The sequence below is a fragment of the Gorilla gorilla genome, chromosome 8, assembly GCF_029281585.2.
Source record: "Gorilla gorilla gorilla isolate KB3781 chromosome 8, NHGRI_mGorGor1-v2.1_pri, whole genome shotgun sequence".
Taxonomy (NCBI): Eukaryota; Metazoa; Chordata; class Mammalia; order Primates; family Hominidae; genus Gorilla; species Gorilla gorilla.
This window is the reverse complement of record NC_073232.2, coordinates 114,113,321-114,130,130: the sequence shown is the minus strand read 5'-3', so window position 1 is coordinate 114,130,130 and position 16,810 is coordinate 114,113,321. Positions and strand designations below refer to the sequence as shown.

The 16,810-nt window shown below is 46.7% G+C and overlaps 1 protein-coding gene across 8 annotated transcripts in view; it reads left to right on the top strand.

The window, feature by feature from the left end:
* Positions 1-16,479, top strand: part of ARMH3 (armadillo like helical domain containing 3) — a 211,171-nt gene extending 194,692 nt beyond the window's left edge. For 7 of the 8 annotated variants that reach the window (XM_019035495.3, XM_004049989.5, XM_055352788.2 and 4 more), the window contains 2 exons: positions 12,165-12,281; positions 14,459-16,479. In XM_019035495.3, coding sequence (XP_018891040.2) covers positions 12,165-12,281; positions 14,459-14,551 — 210 coding nt within the window. In that variant the 3' untranslated portion in view covers positions 14,552-16,479. Of the gene's footprint in view, positions 1-12,164; positions 12,282-14,458 lie in introns of those variants that run through there. The other variant, XM_055352789.2, reaches the window with a different exon arrangement.
* Positions 16,480-16,810: the final 331 nt, after the last annotated feature.

Sequence of the window (16,810 nt, the reverse complement as noted above, 5' to 3'; positions counted from 1 at the left end):
TTGAAAATTTCTGAAGCTCCTTCTCGGCCTGTCTCCCTTCTCTTTGATAGTCTGCCTCCCCAAACACCTATATGTCTCCTTAGCTTGGCAGGACCTTCAAGTTCTCTTTGTTTTCCTTCTCTTAGGATTCCTGTCCTGCACTGCCTGATATCCAGTATCTGACAAGAATCGTTTCCCAGTTCTCACTCTATCAAGTGGAAGTTCTGAACTACTTTAAAATACTGCATACCCTGAATTGCCCAACTGAATTTTTTGAATTTCACATATTTTTCAGAGAACCTTCCCTTACATTAACTATTCATCTATATCTATATATCTATATCTATATCTATATCTATATATATCATCTCCACCTACTTCATTCTCTTTCTTCCCTCCTCTTTTCTCAGTTACTACAGAGGGAAGTCTCAAATGGATGTTGGAAATGGTATATATAGTGAGCATTTTTATGTCCTTTTTAAGATAATTTACTAAAACGTTTCTGATATTCCCTTTTCCTGTTTTTTTTCCATCTATTGTTGGGTCCAAGTGCTAGCCTTAACTAACATTGATCATTTACAAAGGCTCAACCTTCATGTCTCTCAACAGTAAGGAGAGTTTGAACCTGAAGCTTTTGGGTCTCTAATATTTTATCCTTTTAACTGTCTGCTTGGTCACTGTGTCTCTTTGAGACCCTCCATCTGCCCATGGACCAGAGGGGTAAGCCGATAGCATTTAAAGGAATTTAACAGTCTCCTCTGGGTACTAGTTAGCATTGGAGCTCATGAATCTAATTGTTTTCCTTGTTGTCTGAGATACAACTCTTTTGGTTGCTATATGCAAACAAGTGCTAAAAATGGCTCAGCAACTCTTTGAACCTGGCTGCTCAAAGATCACCATGTTTGTCTGCTTAGATTGTTTTGGACAGTTATCTAATAAGCTGCACAGCTGAGCTGAATTTATGCAGTTGGAATCCATCGCTACATTGAACACACCTCAGAAACTCATTTCAGAATGGATCAAACATAATTTCTGAGAAACCATAGCTATAGCTTGTATATTTTGAGAGTAGAGTGACATCCTCTCCCATTCGTTTCATCTTTTGCTCATCTTTTGTACAGGATTTATTTATTTCAGTGTCAGGGCTGAGCCTTGAAGAATCTGCCTTTCAGGTGATTGCCCTGATGGAGTCTAGGCTGTCAGTGTCAGTCACAGATATGTCCAAGCTAATGGTTGGTCCTTCCTGCAGCTGCAGTCTCAGGGGCCCTGCTATACTTGTGTAGAATTTTGCACTCACAATTAGCTACTACAGTAATGTAAAGAGGAAGAGGTGGTAAACAAAAGAGAAAAAACCTTGGGTTCCTTATTTTCCCAGTCTTAGAAGGTGTGACACTATCTCAATCTAGCTGCCCATTCACTGGTCAGTTAAGCAGCTGACTCCAAACCATACTTAGTGTTACTGGCTCAACCTTCTGTGTCCTTACATCTGTGGGTGTGCCTGTTGATGGTGGTTTATCTTGATTCCTCAGTTGGCATGTTAGCTCCATAAAGGCAAGACTTGGCTCTGAGGGCTTTTGAAGCCTGTCAAAGAATGCTGAGAACAGTGCAGAAGGTACATCAGGGTCTAACTCTAATCTTACCACGTGACCTTGATGAGAGATTACTTTCTTTTTTGGTTGGGCCTGTGTTACTAAATTAGTCTGCAAACATGTTGACTGTTTGTTGTTTCTTAGGACTCTGTTAGACATTATGAAAATCCATAATGTCACACTGAGCCTCCTTCAGAGTGCTAAGCATCTAGCTATGAGAGATTTCAGTGAGGAAATCAGTCGTAATGGCATGTTGTTTCTCTAGGAGAGGGCCTGCCACTCTGCCTGCGTCCACCTGCTAATGCACGAACCCTAAAGCTGTATATTCTTTCCTCCACAGGAAATCCCTCATTGGGAAACCTGTAGAATGCAAATGTCTTCCAGAAAGGGTGGGGACAGATGAGAGGAATTTTTTTATTTATGGATGGGGTTGAAAGGGAAGCTGTGGAAATAGGTCACTTCTCCCAATTTCAGGCCCTAAAAAATAGTTATTCATAGGGTCATATCAAGGCAAAAGAAAATAGTAGTAACAGCTATACTTCTTAAGTGCTTTCTGTGTGCCAAGCATAGAAAGCTTTCAATACATTGTCTTATTTAGTCCTCAGAACCAGCTATATATGATGAAGTTATTAGTATTTCCACTTTAAAGATGAACAAACAGGCTTACCCAGCTCCACCCTGCTGCTAACTGGTGAAGATAGGATATGAGTCCAGGCAGGCTAACTCTAGAGCCATGCTCTTAACCACTATGCCATCTTGACTATCACTAGCTACTAATTGGAACTTTTCAGCACCCAGGTGCAACTAGACCCAACAGTGACCTGCCAAGATCTTTACTTAGAGAACATCTTTGCAGTGCTGTGCTTCTTGTTTAGCTTTAACTAATCTTGAATTTGGAAGAATATGGGTTTTAGGGAAAGAAGAATTAGCTTTTGCTTCTCCCTTATCAGAATCCCTCTTCTAAGCTGTCCAGCATCTGACTACCACTTAACATAATTGTTACAATGCCATCAAGAGGCTCTGCCTAGGCTGCTGAAATTGCAAGGTTAGGGACAGACCTTTATTGCTTCTGGGAGAAAAGAGGGCTATTCCTCATTAGGAGACACATAACCAGTTCTGGGAAAGGCCTGGTTTTAGAAAAATAGAGGAAGAGTGGGAGGCTAAATTTAGTCCTTTCAGAGGAAATAAAAGATAAGACCTTCCATTTCTCTTTCAGTCTCTTGCCCAAGTTTATAGAGCATTTTAGACCCAATAACAAATCCAGAGAGGAGGATTAGGCAATGCCCTGAGTAGGTCATTCTCATTTTTGTAGGTAAAGTAGTCTTCCTTTGAGTTTGAGGAAATTTGCTCGGTATTAGAAAGAAGATGACTTCAGCCTTTCTGGCTGACAAATGGTATATTTGAATTGTGATATTGTTTCTCCAGGATGATGAGAGGGAGATTTCATTGTGTATTTACCATTAAAAACTGCCTGAAGCTGCTTGGACCTTCCTCTCCCCTCTAGCAGTCCATTTGCCAGTGACCATTGTTGAAGGCCTAAGGTATGCTCAGCACTATTTTTTTTTGAAGTGGAGTCTCACTGTCGCCAGGCATGATCTTGGCTCACTGCAACCTCACTGAACCTCATGGGTTCAAGCGATTCCCCTGCCTCAGCTTCCCGAGTAGCTGGGATTACAGGCACATGCCACCACTCCCAGCAAATTTTTGTATTTTTAGTAGAGATGGCGTTTCACCATGTTGGCCAGACTGGTTTTGAACTCCTGACCTCAAGTGATCCGCCCACCTCGGCCTTCTAAAGTGCTTGCATTACAGATATGAGCCACTGCACCCGGCCCAGCACTATTTCTTTTAGGGATAAGACAATTATGCTAGGACCAGGAGGTCAGAAAGGTCAGAACAGTGAACAGCTTAGAAAGGTGGTGTGGGGAGCAAACCTGATTATTCAGTCCTTTTTTTTTTCTGTATACCTACTTTGTGGTCCAGACTTCTTGCTTCTTGATTCTGTGGGCACCAGGATAGATGTGTCCCAAATCCTGAAACATCATGAGGAATAAACTCCATTACCCAACTTGCCGTGGAACAAACTCATTATTTCTCCATTATCAGCTTGCAGAATAAGTAGTGCCTGCCCAGCCCCCTCCACATTATGGGAAGGAGAAGCAAGGGCAGTGTCTGGACTTAGCCTGGTGATGCTCTTGTTTGTGTTTTCAGAGTTTGATGACTCAGGCTGTCCTTTCCTGCTTTGTGGAAGAAATGGGTTCAAAAAATCATATTCTCTAGTGAGTAAACAGCTAAAGTAGAACAGTGATCAAGAATCCAGTGGGACAGATAGATGGAAATTATTATGAAAATCCTATAAAAAGCCTTTTTATCTTTTTTTCCTTCTGATTCCATTTTAACTCCTTTATCTGTTTCAAGTCATCCAGAGATTTTTTTTTTTATGATTAGGAGTTGGACAGGGTTAAAGCAGAACTGCATGGAAGTGGAACAGAATGATGACAGTCTCTTTGGGAAAATGGAAGATTAGCCTTGAGATAGGAGCATTCATTGTAGAAGGGATTTATTGAATCTTTCAGCACCCCACCCCGAGCCTGAAGACCACAGGATGGCAGAGGCCTAAAAAGCCCAATTAAAGATCAAAGACCTTTGAATATCAAGCTTCCATCTAAAATGAGTATTGAGTAATCAAAATAGCAGCCAAAATCAGATATTGCTGACAATGAGTTTGGAGTGATCTGTAAAATTTTGTTGGTTTACACCAACTATCAACAGGGTTGAGCAGGGTGTTCAACTGCTAGTATTGAAAATTGTCAAACCCTGGAGCCCTAAGGAGCTGGGTAGTCATTAAAGCTCAAACAGCAAATCAAGGCTTCACCAGGTTACTTTCTTAGCTCTCCACAAATCATACTTCCAAACTTCTTAGGAGAAGCAAGTTTGAATTCCTTGAATCTTTGGTCTCTGAAGGCCAAGTTTAGCCTGTAAACCCAAGAATGTGCCTCAGGTTAGACCAGCCTGCACTGGGTTGAGCACAGCCTGCACTGGGTTGAGCACTAGGAAGAGCACTGGATTGAGAGAAAATTCTGGTATATATCCCAGTTTTATGACTTTGGGCAATTTACAATCTTTCTGGACATTTATTTCTTCCTCTGTGAAATAAGGGCCATGAACTAGCTAAGTGATTTCAAAGGCTCCTCCCAGAACTATTATTTTTTTCTTTATATATATATATATAATATATTTAATACATAAATATATTTTATATAATGTATTTTATATAAATATATATATTATATATATATATATTTTTTTTCACACTTGTGATTCCAGCACTTTGGGAGGCTGAGGTGGAAGAATCACTTGAGACCAGAAGGTCAAGGGTGCAGTGAGCTGTGATTATGCCACTGTACCCCACCCTGGGTGACAGAGTGAGATCTTGTCTCAAAAAAATAAATAAAACATAGAGATGGGGTCTCACTCCATCATCCAGGCTGGTCTTGAACTCCTGACCTCAAACGATCCTCCCACCTCGGCCTCTCAAAGTGCTGAGATTATAGGTGTGAGCCACTGTACCTGGTCCAGAACTATTATTTCTGTGGTTTTGTCCATGTAGTAGCCCTTGGCCAAAAAGAGGTATGATAGCTGGGCGTGGTGGCTCACGCCTGTATCCCAGCATTTTGGGAGGCCGAGGCAGGCGGATCACCTGAGGTCAGGAGTTCAAGACCAGCGTGGCCAACATGGTAAAACCCTATCTCCACTAAAAATACAAAAATTAGCCAGGAGTGGTGGCAGGCACCTGTAATCCCAGCTACTTGGGAGGCTGAGGCAGGAGAATCACTTGAACCCAGGAGGTGGAGGTTGCAGTGAGCTGAGATCACGCCACTGCACTCCAGGCTGGGCAATAAGAGCGAAACTCCATCTCAAAAAAAAAAAAAAAAAAAGGTATGATTTTCCATATCACTGTCCTCAGATGCAAGGAATAACTCCAGGCCCTCCTGGCTGCCATGTAACCAGCTGATTCATTTTATTTGAATACATCAGACACTTTTTCTTTTTTCCCCTCCCTCACATCAGATACTTCCATTTTCTATTTCCGTTTTTTCTATTTGTTTTCATCTCAATAGGCTTCATCCATTTGGCACCTCCTATTTGCTAGGCCCTATCTTTTTTTTATATTTATTTTGTATACTATCTCTAATCTTCATAATGTTATGAGAAGATAGTATTAGGACTATTTCACTATTAAGGAAACTGAAACCCAGGTCAAAGTCATGTAACTAGTAAATGATGGTTCAAAATTTGAACCTAGGTTTCTGATTTCATAGCCTCTTTATTCCCCACTACCATCCTGTTAGGTTCCTGGTTTACTTCCTGTTCTGTAAGAAGTCTCTGTAAGCTTCTCTGTTAGTATCTTGTGGTCTCAGCCTCATCTGGCAGCCTGGCCCCTAGGAAAGACCATACATGTTGCCCTGGTTGGGAGAGGGCTGGTGGCAGCCTCACATGTTTTCCCCAAACAGGTTAAACTGTAGATGTCAGCTTAAATTGAGAAGAAAGTAATGAACACAAGTTTGCTGTCAGGTCACATCCTATTATTTAGGTGTCCTTTCACTGTTATTCTGCTGGGAATTCAGGTCAACAGAGATTCGAAACGGAGTAATTTTTCAGGCACAAGGCAAAGCCCTCTGGCATTGAGACTGAATAGCCATTGCCAGGAACTTTTCCATGTTGGTGATTCTTGTTTTGCCGCTGCTACCTTCAGGGTAGAATTTATTTTGTGTTTCAAAGGCCTTGCTGAAATAAATGGAGCACAGGGTACTGAATAGTCTGTGAGGAATGCATATTATGCGTGCTAGGGTGTGTATGTGTCTGAAACCTTGTCAGCAATTTTGAACTAACCTTGTGCACTGGGATCTCATCTACTTCCTGTCTTGAAGACATCCTGATCCTGATGTGGCCAACAGCCTCACAACCTGCATCATGCAAAGCCAGGCCTCTTTGCTTAGTTTTTCTTTAGTATAACCTGTGTCACTTTGCACTACCAAAGTTATACTGGCCATTCTCTGAGTTCTGGCTGATGCCTTGCTAGTTACACTGAGAGCGGTGAGGTCATTGTGGGAAGCTTGTTTTCACATTGCATAGGCAACGTTAACCTGGTGCAGTGGCTCACGCCTGTTATCCCAGCACTTTGGAAGGCTGAGGCGGGCGGATCATGAGGTCAGGAGTTTGAGACCAGCCTGGCCAACATGGTGAAACCCCATCTCTACTAAAAATAACAAAAAAAAATTAGCCGGCATGGTGGTGTGCACCTATAATCCCAGCTACTCAGGATGCTGAGGCGGGATAGTTGCTTGAACCTGGGAGGTGGAGGTTGCAGTGAGCCGAGATCGCGCCATTCCAGTCCAGCCTGGGTGACAGAGTGAGACTCCATCTCAAAAAAAAAAAAAAAAAAAAAAAAAAAGAATAGACAGTGTTGTTTCCTCTTCACCAGAATCTGCCATAGGCTGAATGAAGATGTATGAGGCCCTAGCCCCTGGCATATCGTTAGAACTATCTTGAGATAGCCAGAACTCCAAATGCTCCTTGTCACCAGAAAGACTTTCATTATAAAATTAGTAACCATTATTGACTATTGATTATGTGCCAGGCATTGTACAATCGTTATCTCATGTTATCCTCACATCAGCCTTATAAGATGTAGATGGTGTTGTCTTCATTTTATAGATACTGAAAACTGAGGCTCAAAGACATTAAGAAACTTGTATAAATTTATTTTGCTAATTAGTGGTTGACTGGGAACTAAAACTTAGGTCTCTGACCTCAATCCTATGTTCTTGATGGCTTTGCTGTCCTCTCAGGCCCCTTACCTCCAGAGGCTTCAGGGGCAGATGTTTAGGCCTTCCCAAACATTGCCCACTTTGTTTTCCCCTCGCCTAAGTTGAGGCAAAGTGTTTTAAGGCAAAGAAGAGGGCATGAGATACTTGAAACTGAGGCCATTTGTGTATTCCTTGTCTTCCACTTGAACCCAGAAGTTGTTCCTTTGTGGTGAAGAATCACTTACGCACATAGAATCTTTGGGACAGTTTGAAATAGGTAGGTACTTCCTGGACTGTGAAAGTAGTTACTTTTGAGTCATAGGAGCTGTCTAGGTAGCTGTGTAGCCATTGGGATGACAGTGTTTCCATCAATTGTATGTTACTTAAAACTTTTATTCAGGAACTTAAAAACTTTTATTCCCATGTCATTTTAGGAAGGTGAGTTCAAGTTCCATTTTATAGAAAAAAGGGCTGAGACTCGCAGAGGCTAGGTGAATTGTCTGAAGTCCCATAACAAGAGTAGGACTCCCAGCTCAGTTAATTTTCTTTCTTTTTTTTTGAGATGGAGTCTCGCTCTGTTGCCCAGGCTGGAGTGCAGTGGTGTGATCTCGGCTCACTGCAACCTCTGCCTCCTGGGTTCAAGTGATTCTCCTGCCTCAGCCTCCCGAGTAGCTGGGATTACAGGCACCTACCACTGCACCCAGCTAATTTTTGTATTTTTAGTAGAGACGGAGTTTCACCATCTTGGCCAGGCTGGTCTCGAACTCTTAACCTCGCGATCCATCCGCCTCGACCTCCCAAAGTGCTGGGATTACAAGCATGAGCCACCGTGCCTGGTCAGCTCAGTTAACTTTCTATCAGGCTCTTGCCAAGACCCAAGTGTGTCTCCTAAGGGTCATAGGTGGTGGTGTGAGGATTCCTTGGAGAGCATGTGACCTGTAGGTGACTTACTGGCTTTGAGGCTACCTTGGGCTGAGGTGGTTGGCATGATTCTAGGAAGCCCACAAGCCCAATGGCCAATGAAAGAAGGTAGCCTTGTGCTTGCGGGGGCGTAGACTGTTACCTGACGGATTGGAAAGGGATTTCAACCTGAGAAGGACCTTTAGAGTTGCCAGGAAGCAGATACTGAGGCTGCAAATTGTGGTAAGCCTCAGGCCTTTAGGCAGAGGCTCTGGGAGATGGCCCTCTCCCTAAGTGTGGCCCTCACCCTGTCCCAGGCCAGTGCTGAGACTCAAATGAGACATGTTCCTTAAGTCTGAGCTACAGAAAGCAAAGGCCCAGGCCAGGCAAGTACCTGCTAGTGTTCTGAAGTCTTGGATGGGTTGGGGCCAAGGCCTGAGCCTAGAATGTCTTTTTCCTTTGTGAGTAAAAGAAAAGTGACAAGGGCAGGAGACAGCAGAGACTAGATGAACTGACAGGCAACTTTCCTCAGGTATAAGAGGAAGAAAGGAAGTAAGCCCACAAGAAAGGGCCAGGGAAGGCCGGGCGCTGTGACTCACGCCTGTAATCCCAGCACTTTGAGAGACTGAGGCGGGTGGAGCACCTGAGGTCAGGAGTTCGAGACCAGCCTAGCCAATATCATGAAACCCCCGTCTCTACTAAAAATATTAAAAAAAAAAAAAAAAAAAAATTAGCCAAGCATGGTGGCAGGCGCCTGTAATCCCAGCTACTCAGGAGGCTGAGGCAGGAGGATCGCTTGAACCTGTGAGGTGGAGGCTGCAGTGAGCTGAGATAGCGCCATTGCACTTCAGCCTGGGTGACAAGAGCAAGACTGTCTCAAAAAAAGAAAAAAAAAGAGAAAGGGCCACGGAAGGGGGAGGTGGCAACGGGCAGTGTCTGGACAAGAGGAGAGCTGAGATCATGGGCACTATAAGTCCAGCCAGGCTTCTAGATTTTTTTCTTTTCTTTTTCTTTTTTTTTTTTTTTTTTTTGAGACAAGGTCTTGCTCTGTCATCCAGGCAGTAGTGCAGTGGCGTGATCACAGCTCATGGCATCCTCTGCCTTCCAGGTTCAAGCAATTCTCCTGCCTCAGCCTCCCAAGTTGCTGGGATTATAGGTGCGCACCACCACTAATGTTTGTATTTTTAGTACAGATGGGGTTTCACCATGTTGGCCAAGCTGGTCTCGAACTCCTGACTTCAGGTGATCTGCCCGCCTCGGCCTCCCAAAGTGCTGGGATTACAGGCGTGAGCCACCATGTCCGGCTGCTTCTGGTTTTCTTCCAAGGAGCTAGTAACTCAGGGACCTTTTCTGCTCTCATCTCCCTGTAACAAACTAAACTAAACCATGCTGGCAAAAGCCAGCTTTATTGGGATAGGAAGAAATCACTCTTCTAAGTGAGACCTTAGACCTTCTACCATGCCCTGGCAAGAGGAGAGAGTCTGGGTGATCAAAGCAGCCTTACCTGCGGCCTGAGGCTCTCAGGATGTAGTCAGAAGGTTCAGCCATCTCTTCATATGCAGTAACCTCTTTCGCAGAAATTGACTTTAGCATGATGTTTGTCCTTTGGCACTTGACACCGCTCAGGAAAGGCTGAGCCCAAGTTGCTGGGTCTTAAGCATTGCTGAGGCTCCCCAGATTTCAGGGCATAGGAAAACATGTATTACTCTATTCTGCCTGGTTCCTAGGGGCTGATTCCATCTTGGAGGAATTTTGCCTTTTTCTGGGCTTGAGCCATTCACTTCTGAGCCAAGACCTTGGCTGCAGATATTCCAGCCACGAGTGCAGCCCACGTGCATGAGAGGACCAGATTACTTTGTGGGTGACTGCTGTTGCTGGGTACCAGTCCTCCTGCCTACAGAACTGACAAGTGGAATGAGAAGCAGAGGAACCAGCCTATGCTACAGTCTGTGGGACACACCAGGCAAAATGATCTTGTAGAGCTGGGTGTCTGAAGGGGAGAAAGCTGGGCCAGACCTTTGCCCTAGCTGTTCCTTCCCTCCCAAACCGAATTCGGTAACTCTCCCATAGGGACACAAGCCTTCCCTGTGCCCTCTAGCCCTTCTCTCTCCTCAGGAATTTTTGGCAGCCAGGGTGTTTGCTACCAAGTGAAGTCTGCCTGGCACAAATTTGGACTGGTGCAGGGAACAGTGCAGAGGCACCTTTGGGCCCCTCAGGAGCCTGTCCTCCATCCTGACTCTGGCTTATTTCCTCTTCCCAACCCCCAACCCCCTTCTGTCAGAGCTGTGTGTTCCTTGTCACTCACTAATTCCTCCAAGCTCCCTACTGAGCAGGGAGCTCTCCACGATGCCATAGTCTTTCCTCCAGGTCAGATCAACTTCACTCCGATGATCAGAGTGAATGATCATCCCCTTTCTTGGTCTCCCCTTTCTTCCTAGCTCACTTCTGATTTGATGTGTAGTGCCTCTCCCCTGATTGTCCTTACCTTTGATTCATGATCTTATAAGCTGAAGTCACATCTGGCCTGGCTATGAACAGTCCCTTCTTTCTGTAACCACAGATAGTCAAGTTTCCTGGAGTCAGTGGAAGTCTGAATCCTCCCCGCATAGAAAATCAGAGAGATGTTGTGGGAGAAAAACCCCACAGAATAAAGGCTCTAGCTTAGTCTTGAAAGCGTACCCTATACCCAAAGGCTGGGATGCCCTAAAGTTCAATCCAGGCACTGGATAAGAAGACTGAGTTGGCACTGAGCAATGAAAACAAGTAGCAGATGGTGCTGAGGAACATCCCAAGACTGAAGAAATGTGGTTCCCAGAACGGGAGAAGGAAGGAGACACTGGCAAAGTCTTACTCAGCAACTGTGACAGCCTGGCCAGGGAAAGCTTCAGGATAAGGCTGAGAGCACATTTGTGGTGTCAGGGATATTGGTGAGCTGAGATGCTCACTGTTCTGTAACCTCTTCTCATGCTCTTTTACCATACTCAGAGTAAACAGACTTGGTGGCCGGGCTGGTCTGGTCAGGAAAGGCAGGGAATAGAAGAGATTAGAAAGTCGCGGTGGGTGCAGTGGCTCATGCCTGTAATCCCAGCACTTTTGGAGGTCAAGTCTGGTGGATCAACTGAGTTCAGGAGTTAGAGACCAGCTTGGCCAACATGGAGAAATCACATCTCTACTAAAAATACAAAAAGTAGCCGGGCATGATGGCACACACCTGTAATCCCAGCTACTCAGGAGGTTGAGGCATGAGAATTGCTTGAACCCAGGAGGCAGAGGTTGCAGTGAGCTGAGATTGCACCACTGCACTCCAGCCTGGGCGACAGAGTGAGACTCTGTCTCAAAAAGGAAAAAAAAAAAAAAGAGAGAGAGAGAGAGATTAGAAAGTTGGCCAGGCTCAGTGGCTTACACCCGTAATCCCAGCACTTTGGGAGGCCAAGGCAGGTGGATCACCTGAGGTCAGGAGTTCGAGACCAGCCTGGCCAACATGGCGAAACACCATCTCTACTAAAACATATAAAAAATAGCCAGGTGTGGTGATGTGCCCCTGTCGTCCCAGCTACTCGGGAGGCTGAGGCAGGAGAATCGCTTGAACCTGGGAGGCAGAGGTTGCAGTGAACTGAGATCACGTCACTGTACTCCAGCCTGAGCGACAGAGCAAGACTCAGTCTCAAAAAAAAAAAAAAAAAAAAGAGAGAGAGAGAGAAGGTGGTCCCAGAAACCTGAGGCATCGCTCCCTGTAGCCAGGCTGTTTTCTGGAAGATAAGTAATAAGCAAGGTTTCTTGGGGGTGTTGTCACAGACCAAACCCAACCCAGTAGATCAGCAGAATGGGGCTAAGGGTTGTGGGATTTGCATGGCCTAAGCCCTGCCTGGCCCTTGATGTCCTCCAGGTGCTGGAGGTGGTGAGAGCCAACTATGACACGCTCACGCTGAAGCTGCAGGATGGCCTGGACCAGTATGAGCGCTACTCAGAGCAGCACAAGGAAGCTGCCTTCTTCAAAGAGCTGGTGAGTGCCCCACCGCCTCTGCCTGTGTCTTAGGGGCCCGCCCCCAGCCACTGGGTTCTGCTGTGCAGATGGGCCTCTAGGGAACAACTGTGGTTTGCTAAGGGCAGATAAAACAAGACTTGAGGGGTCTGCTGGGATGGGGTATGCAACTTCTCTCCCCCACTGTACCAGGCAGTAAGAGAAGATGCTATTCGAGGTAGTATTGCCTACTTCTCCTTTGCAGCCATGGAGACAGCCCTTGCACAGCTCCAGCTGGGCCTGGGGTTTGACGTGTGTTCCCAGGAGCAGATCTGGCTCATTATTCCTTAACCTGTCCTCAGGGCAACTAATAAGAGTAATTAATTCTTCCCCTTCTTATGGAATCACGTCTTCCTAAACTCCTAACTGGCCGCTGGTCTGAGTCCCCTCCCAATCTAGTTCTCCAGTCTCCACTCACTGCTTTCCAATCACTTAGCTTCCTGCAGCCCCCACCCTTGGGCACTTGGAGCCATGAGCATTTGCTCTGCGTCCTACTTAACTTCCCAGTCAGTGTCTCCACAGAGCTAGCCCTATTGATGGTCCCTTTCCTGCCCTGTACTCTGAGCTGTTCTCAAGAAAAGCTCAGCCCCCCTGCAGTCCTGTAACCCTACCAGCTTGGTTTACACAAACATCCTGGCTGGGGACTGAGACCAGGACCTGCAGGCCTCTGTACCCACTTCCCCTGTCCTTAGACCTCCCTCTGCTGGGGCTGAACTTGTGTCAGCTCAGCTTTTACTTACCCCATGCCAAGTGTGGTGAAGGCACTGTGTATTAGATCGTTTGTCTTGTGCTAAACACAGCCCAACTCTGATCCTGACATGACATTTCTCAGGATTTTGGACTTCCACAGGGTCAGGAAGACATGCTCTGGGGTGAGTTAGTTTGGAACACAGAAACCATTCGTGTAAAGTGATAGCAGAGTGGAGCATTTTTATGGGATGGTTGGCAAGTCTTTAAGTTGATGTGGAGGAAGTTCTGGGAGCAAATGGTTAACAGAGAGCAATCTGTGAGGAGCTGGAGAGGGTTACAGGAGCGGTGTCTCGAGGCTCTGAGACACTCACCACGGCCTTACTCAGTTCTGCTCATATTTGTTCCCCTGGCACAGGGGAGCAAAGAGGGTCTGGTCCAGTTTGGAGCTAATGAGCTCAAGTTTCCTGCTGTTTGCCATGCTGCCCTTTCCTCTGCTTCCTTCCTGATGACTTCATTAAGTTTCCTATAGCATAGCAGAAATTGAAGCAAAGCTCCTGAGACTTTGGGGCCCAGGGCAGACACACTCTCCTCCTCCTTCCCCTTTTTGTTTCTCAGGCAGTCTACACAGCTATTTCCTGTGGGGAAATCTCCTTGAAGAGTCTGCCAGATTCCTCTTGGAACCCTCTCAGAGTAGGGACTTGGGCCCTCTGACCCTTTCTCTACAGGCTTTTACCCTGCTGACCGAGGCAACACTGGGTTAGGGTTCTGTGGGTAGAGAGTATGTGAGGTGAGCAGTGGGCACACAGCAAGGACACACCCCAGACTTTCCTCTCGAGTGGGCAGGCATCTTTAGAAGGAGTGCTAGACTAGGAGTTAAGAACCCTCGGCCCTGCTCCCAAGCTGGGACTCACTAGCAGTGTCACCTGGCCCTGGCCATTGAAATTGGCCTCCTTGGATCCTACTCTTGCCATCTGTTCCAGAAAAGGACTGCATCTCTAAATGCTCCTTCTAACCCAAAAATGTAAATAAATCCAAAGGGAGAATGAAGAGACTAGAAACACATCTAAAGAGAGGTGGTGCTAGAGCATGAGTCTTCTGGCCTCAGTTTCTCCTTCTCCATCAGATCACTGAGCAGCCCAGTCCCCCTTCTGCATAGCCAAAGCAGAGACAGACGCCAGCCTCAGCCCTCCTTTCTTGTCTGTGCCTGCTTCTACCTCCCCAGGAGCCCAGATGCTCTTCTTACATCCTCCAGAGTTTGTTCCTGTCCACCCCTCTTCTCTTCTTCCCTGCTGTCAAGGAACTGTTTGCTCATTTGTCTGCAGGGATAATAGCTGTTAAGGGTTCATTTCCTAAGAGAGAGACTTCTAGTGCCCCGTGTAGCAGGCACTGTCCTCTGCCGTTTAGAACTGACTCTCTCCTGTTTTCTCTCTGGCTGTGCCCTCCCACCTTCCCCAACTACCCTTTCCCAGGTTCGATCCATTAGCACCAACGTCCGGAGAAACCTGGCCTTCCACACACTCAGCCAAGAAGTCCTGCTCAAGGAGTTCTCCACTATCTCCTGAGGCCACGCCTACCTGAGCAGCCTCTGACTGCCCTTACCCATGAGGATCATGGGCTGGAGGGGGAGCGAGGGGAGAGGGGGCTGCCCCCGAGGTTGGAGAGAAACACAGATACCAAGTTCTCTTGGTGAAGACCACACTTCAATGGAGCTCGGGCAGCAGGGGCAGGAGGGTCAAGCCAGGGATAATCTTATTTGGGGAGGAATGGGTGGGCACAGTGGGGAGAGGCCTCCAGGAATGTGGGGACTTCCAGAGTGGGCTCCCTAAACAGCCCCTCACATTTCCAATCTTGAGGTTACAAGCTGTAGCTACTGACTAATTTTCGGGAGCTGTTGAGGCAAGCCTCAGGGTAATGCCAGCACCCTGAAAGTCAGTGGCTCTGCTCAGCTTCTGAAAACAGATCAACTCTCAGATATAGCTGGAGCTACATCCTGCTTCCTTTGGGCCTGGGGCTGTGCTTGGCTTGAAATCTGTGTCCCCTGCCTGCACTGGCACTTTGTCCAGTCATCGGGACCTTTGGCTCAGATTTAGGGTAAGATAGGAATAGGGTACCTTTTTCCTTTTTTTTCTGAGACGGAGTCTCACTCTGTCGCCCAGGCTGGAATGCAGTGGCGTGATCTCGGCTTTACTGCAGCCTCCGCTTCCTGGGTTCAAGCGATTCTCCTGCCTCAGCCTCCCGAGTAGCTGGGACTACAGGAGCGTGTGCCACGCTCAGCTAATTTTTTGTATTTTTAGTAGAGATGGGGTTTCACCATGTTACCCAGGATGGTCTCAATATCCTGAGTTCATGATCCACCCGCCTTGGCCTCCCAAAGTGCTGGGATTACAGGCGTGAGCCACCACACCCAGCCAGTTTTCCTATTTTCTGAATTCAGAATTGACTTCTCTGGGAAAACTGGAGATGAGAATCTGCCCAGTGCTCTGCTGTCCGGCCACCGCCTTTTGAATTTTAGTTTTGGCACCAGGAGTACCGTTAGCTTTCCCCTTCTTCTGGCCCATTTGACTCATCAGCACAATAGGGTCACAACCTTAACTTTTAATTTCTAATCTGGTTTACTGTCTTTAGGGTGTGTATGAAATAAACATTGACAGGCTTTCTGGAGCCCTCAAGGTGCCTACTTTGCTGGTTCCCTTTCCAGCAGCTCCCCCACCTCCCTAGCCCCCCCTCCTCTGGCAGCCTCTCCTGCCTCTGCTGAGCTCCCCTCCACGTGTTCCACCCCCTTACCCTGCTGTTGTTTACATCCAACCTGCCTGAGAATTTCCTCTGGGGAGGAATCTGTTCCTGTCATGGTCTAGTGCCTGGGAGGGAGAGAACTTTCTGGGGGTAGGGTGCCCTCCATCTGAAACAGGCCAGGTGAGCATCATGCATAAGGCCTCCATTCTGTCCGCTCAGATTCTGGGTGGGGCCACAGGCAAATCTCCTGACTTCTGGGGAGTTGGCTTGTGGTTCCTCCCTTGGATAGCCTCCATGGAACCACTATAGGCTTTCCCAACAGCTGCCTCTGAAATAGCTGCTGCTTCGAGATCCTCCCTTTTTAAAGCACTTTCTAAAGCCCTCAGGATGGCGGGAGCAAACAGCACTGGTATATTCTAGGAGTAAGTGCAGGAATTCAGCAGTGAGAGCATGTCTGGGACCACCTGGACTGCCATCCATTTAACCTCAAATCTCTTTGGGATACTTGCCCTCCCTGGGAACCAGAGTTCTGGCTCTAACATTGAGCAGCTATGCACTAGTTCCAGAGAAGCCACTAACAGGCTGCCATGTGTAGATGTAGGTTCTTAAGAGATCACAGGCTGGGTCATCTGATCACTGGATGGATAGCTCAGCCTGGGGCATTTAGTGTTTTCCCTGGTGATAAACCCCCAAGGCAGCTGGATTTGGAGCTGGTGGCAAGTTGAAATTATTAAAAATTGATTTGTGTGGGACTGTCTTTAGTGTTGCTTTTTTTTTTCTTAATCTCTGTTGCCCAGACTCATTCCTTAAAGATAGAGGTAAGGTAATCTCCTAGGTGCTGCTCCCATCTGGCTAGGGGACCCCTACCTGCCCTTGTGAACTCTCCTCCTTCCTCTGAGTCTCCTGGCCCTAGTAGAGGTCAGTTGGGTTCGGAGAGCTGTAACCTCTCTTGTCCTCTGGGTAGGAGGGAGAAGAGAGTTAGTTCCCTTATCTCCAAACTTAGTGGTATTGAGGAGGCAAGCCAACCCATTTGGCCACTTATGGATTCCTGCCAGCCTTTCCTCCAAGTGAATGAGGACAGGTCTAGG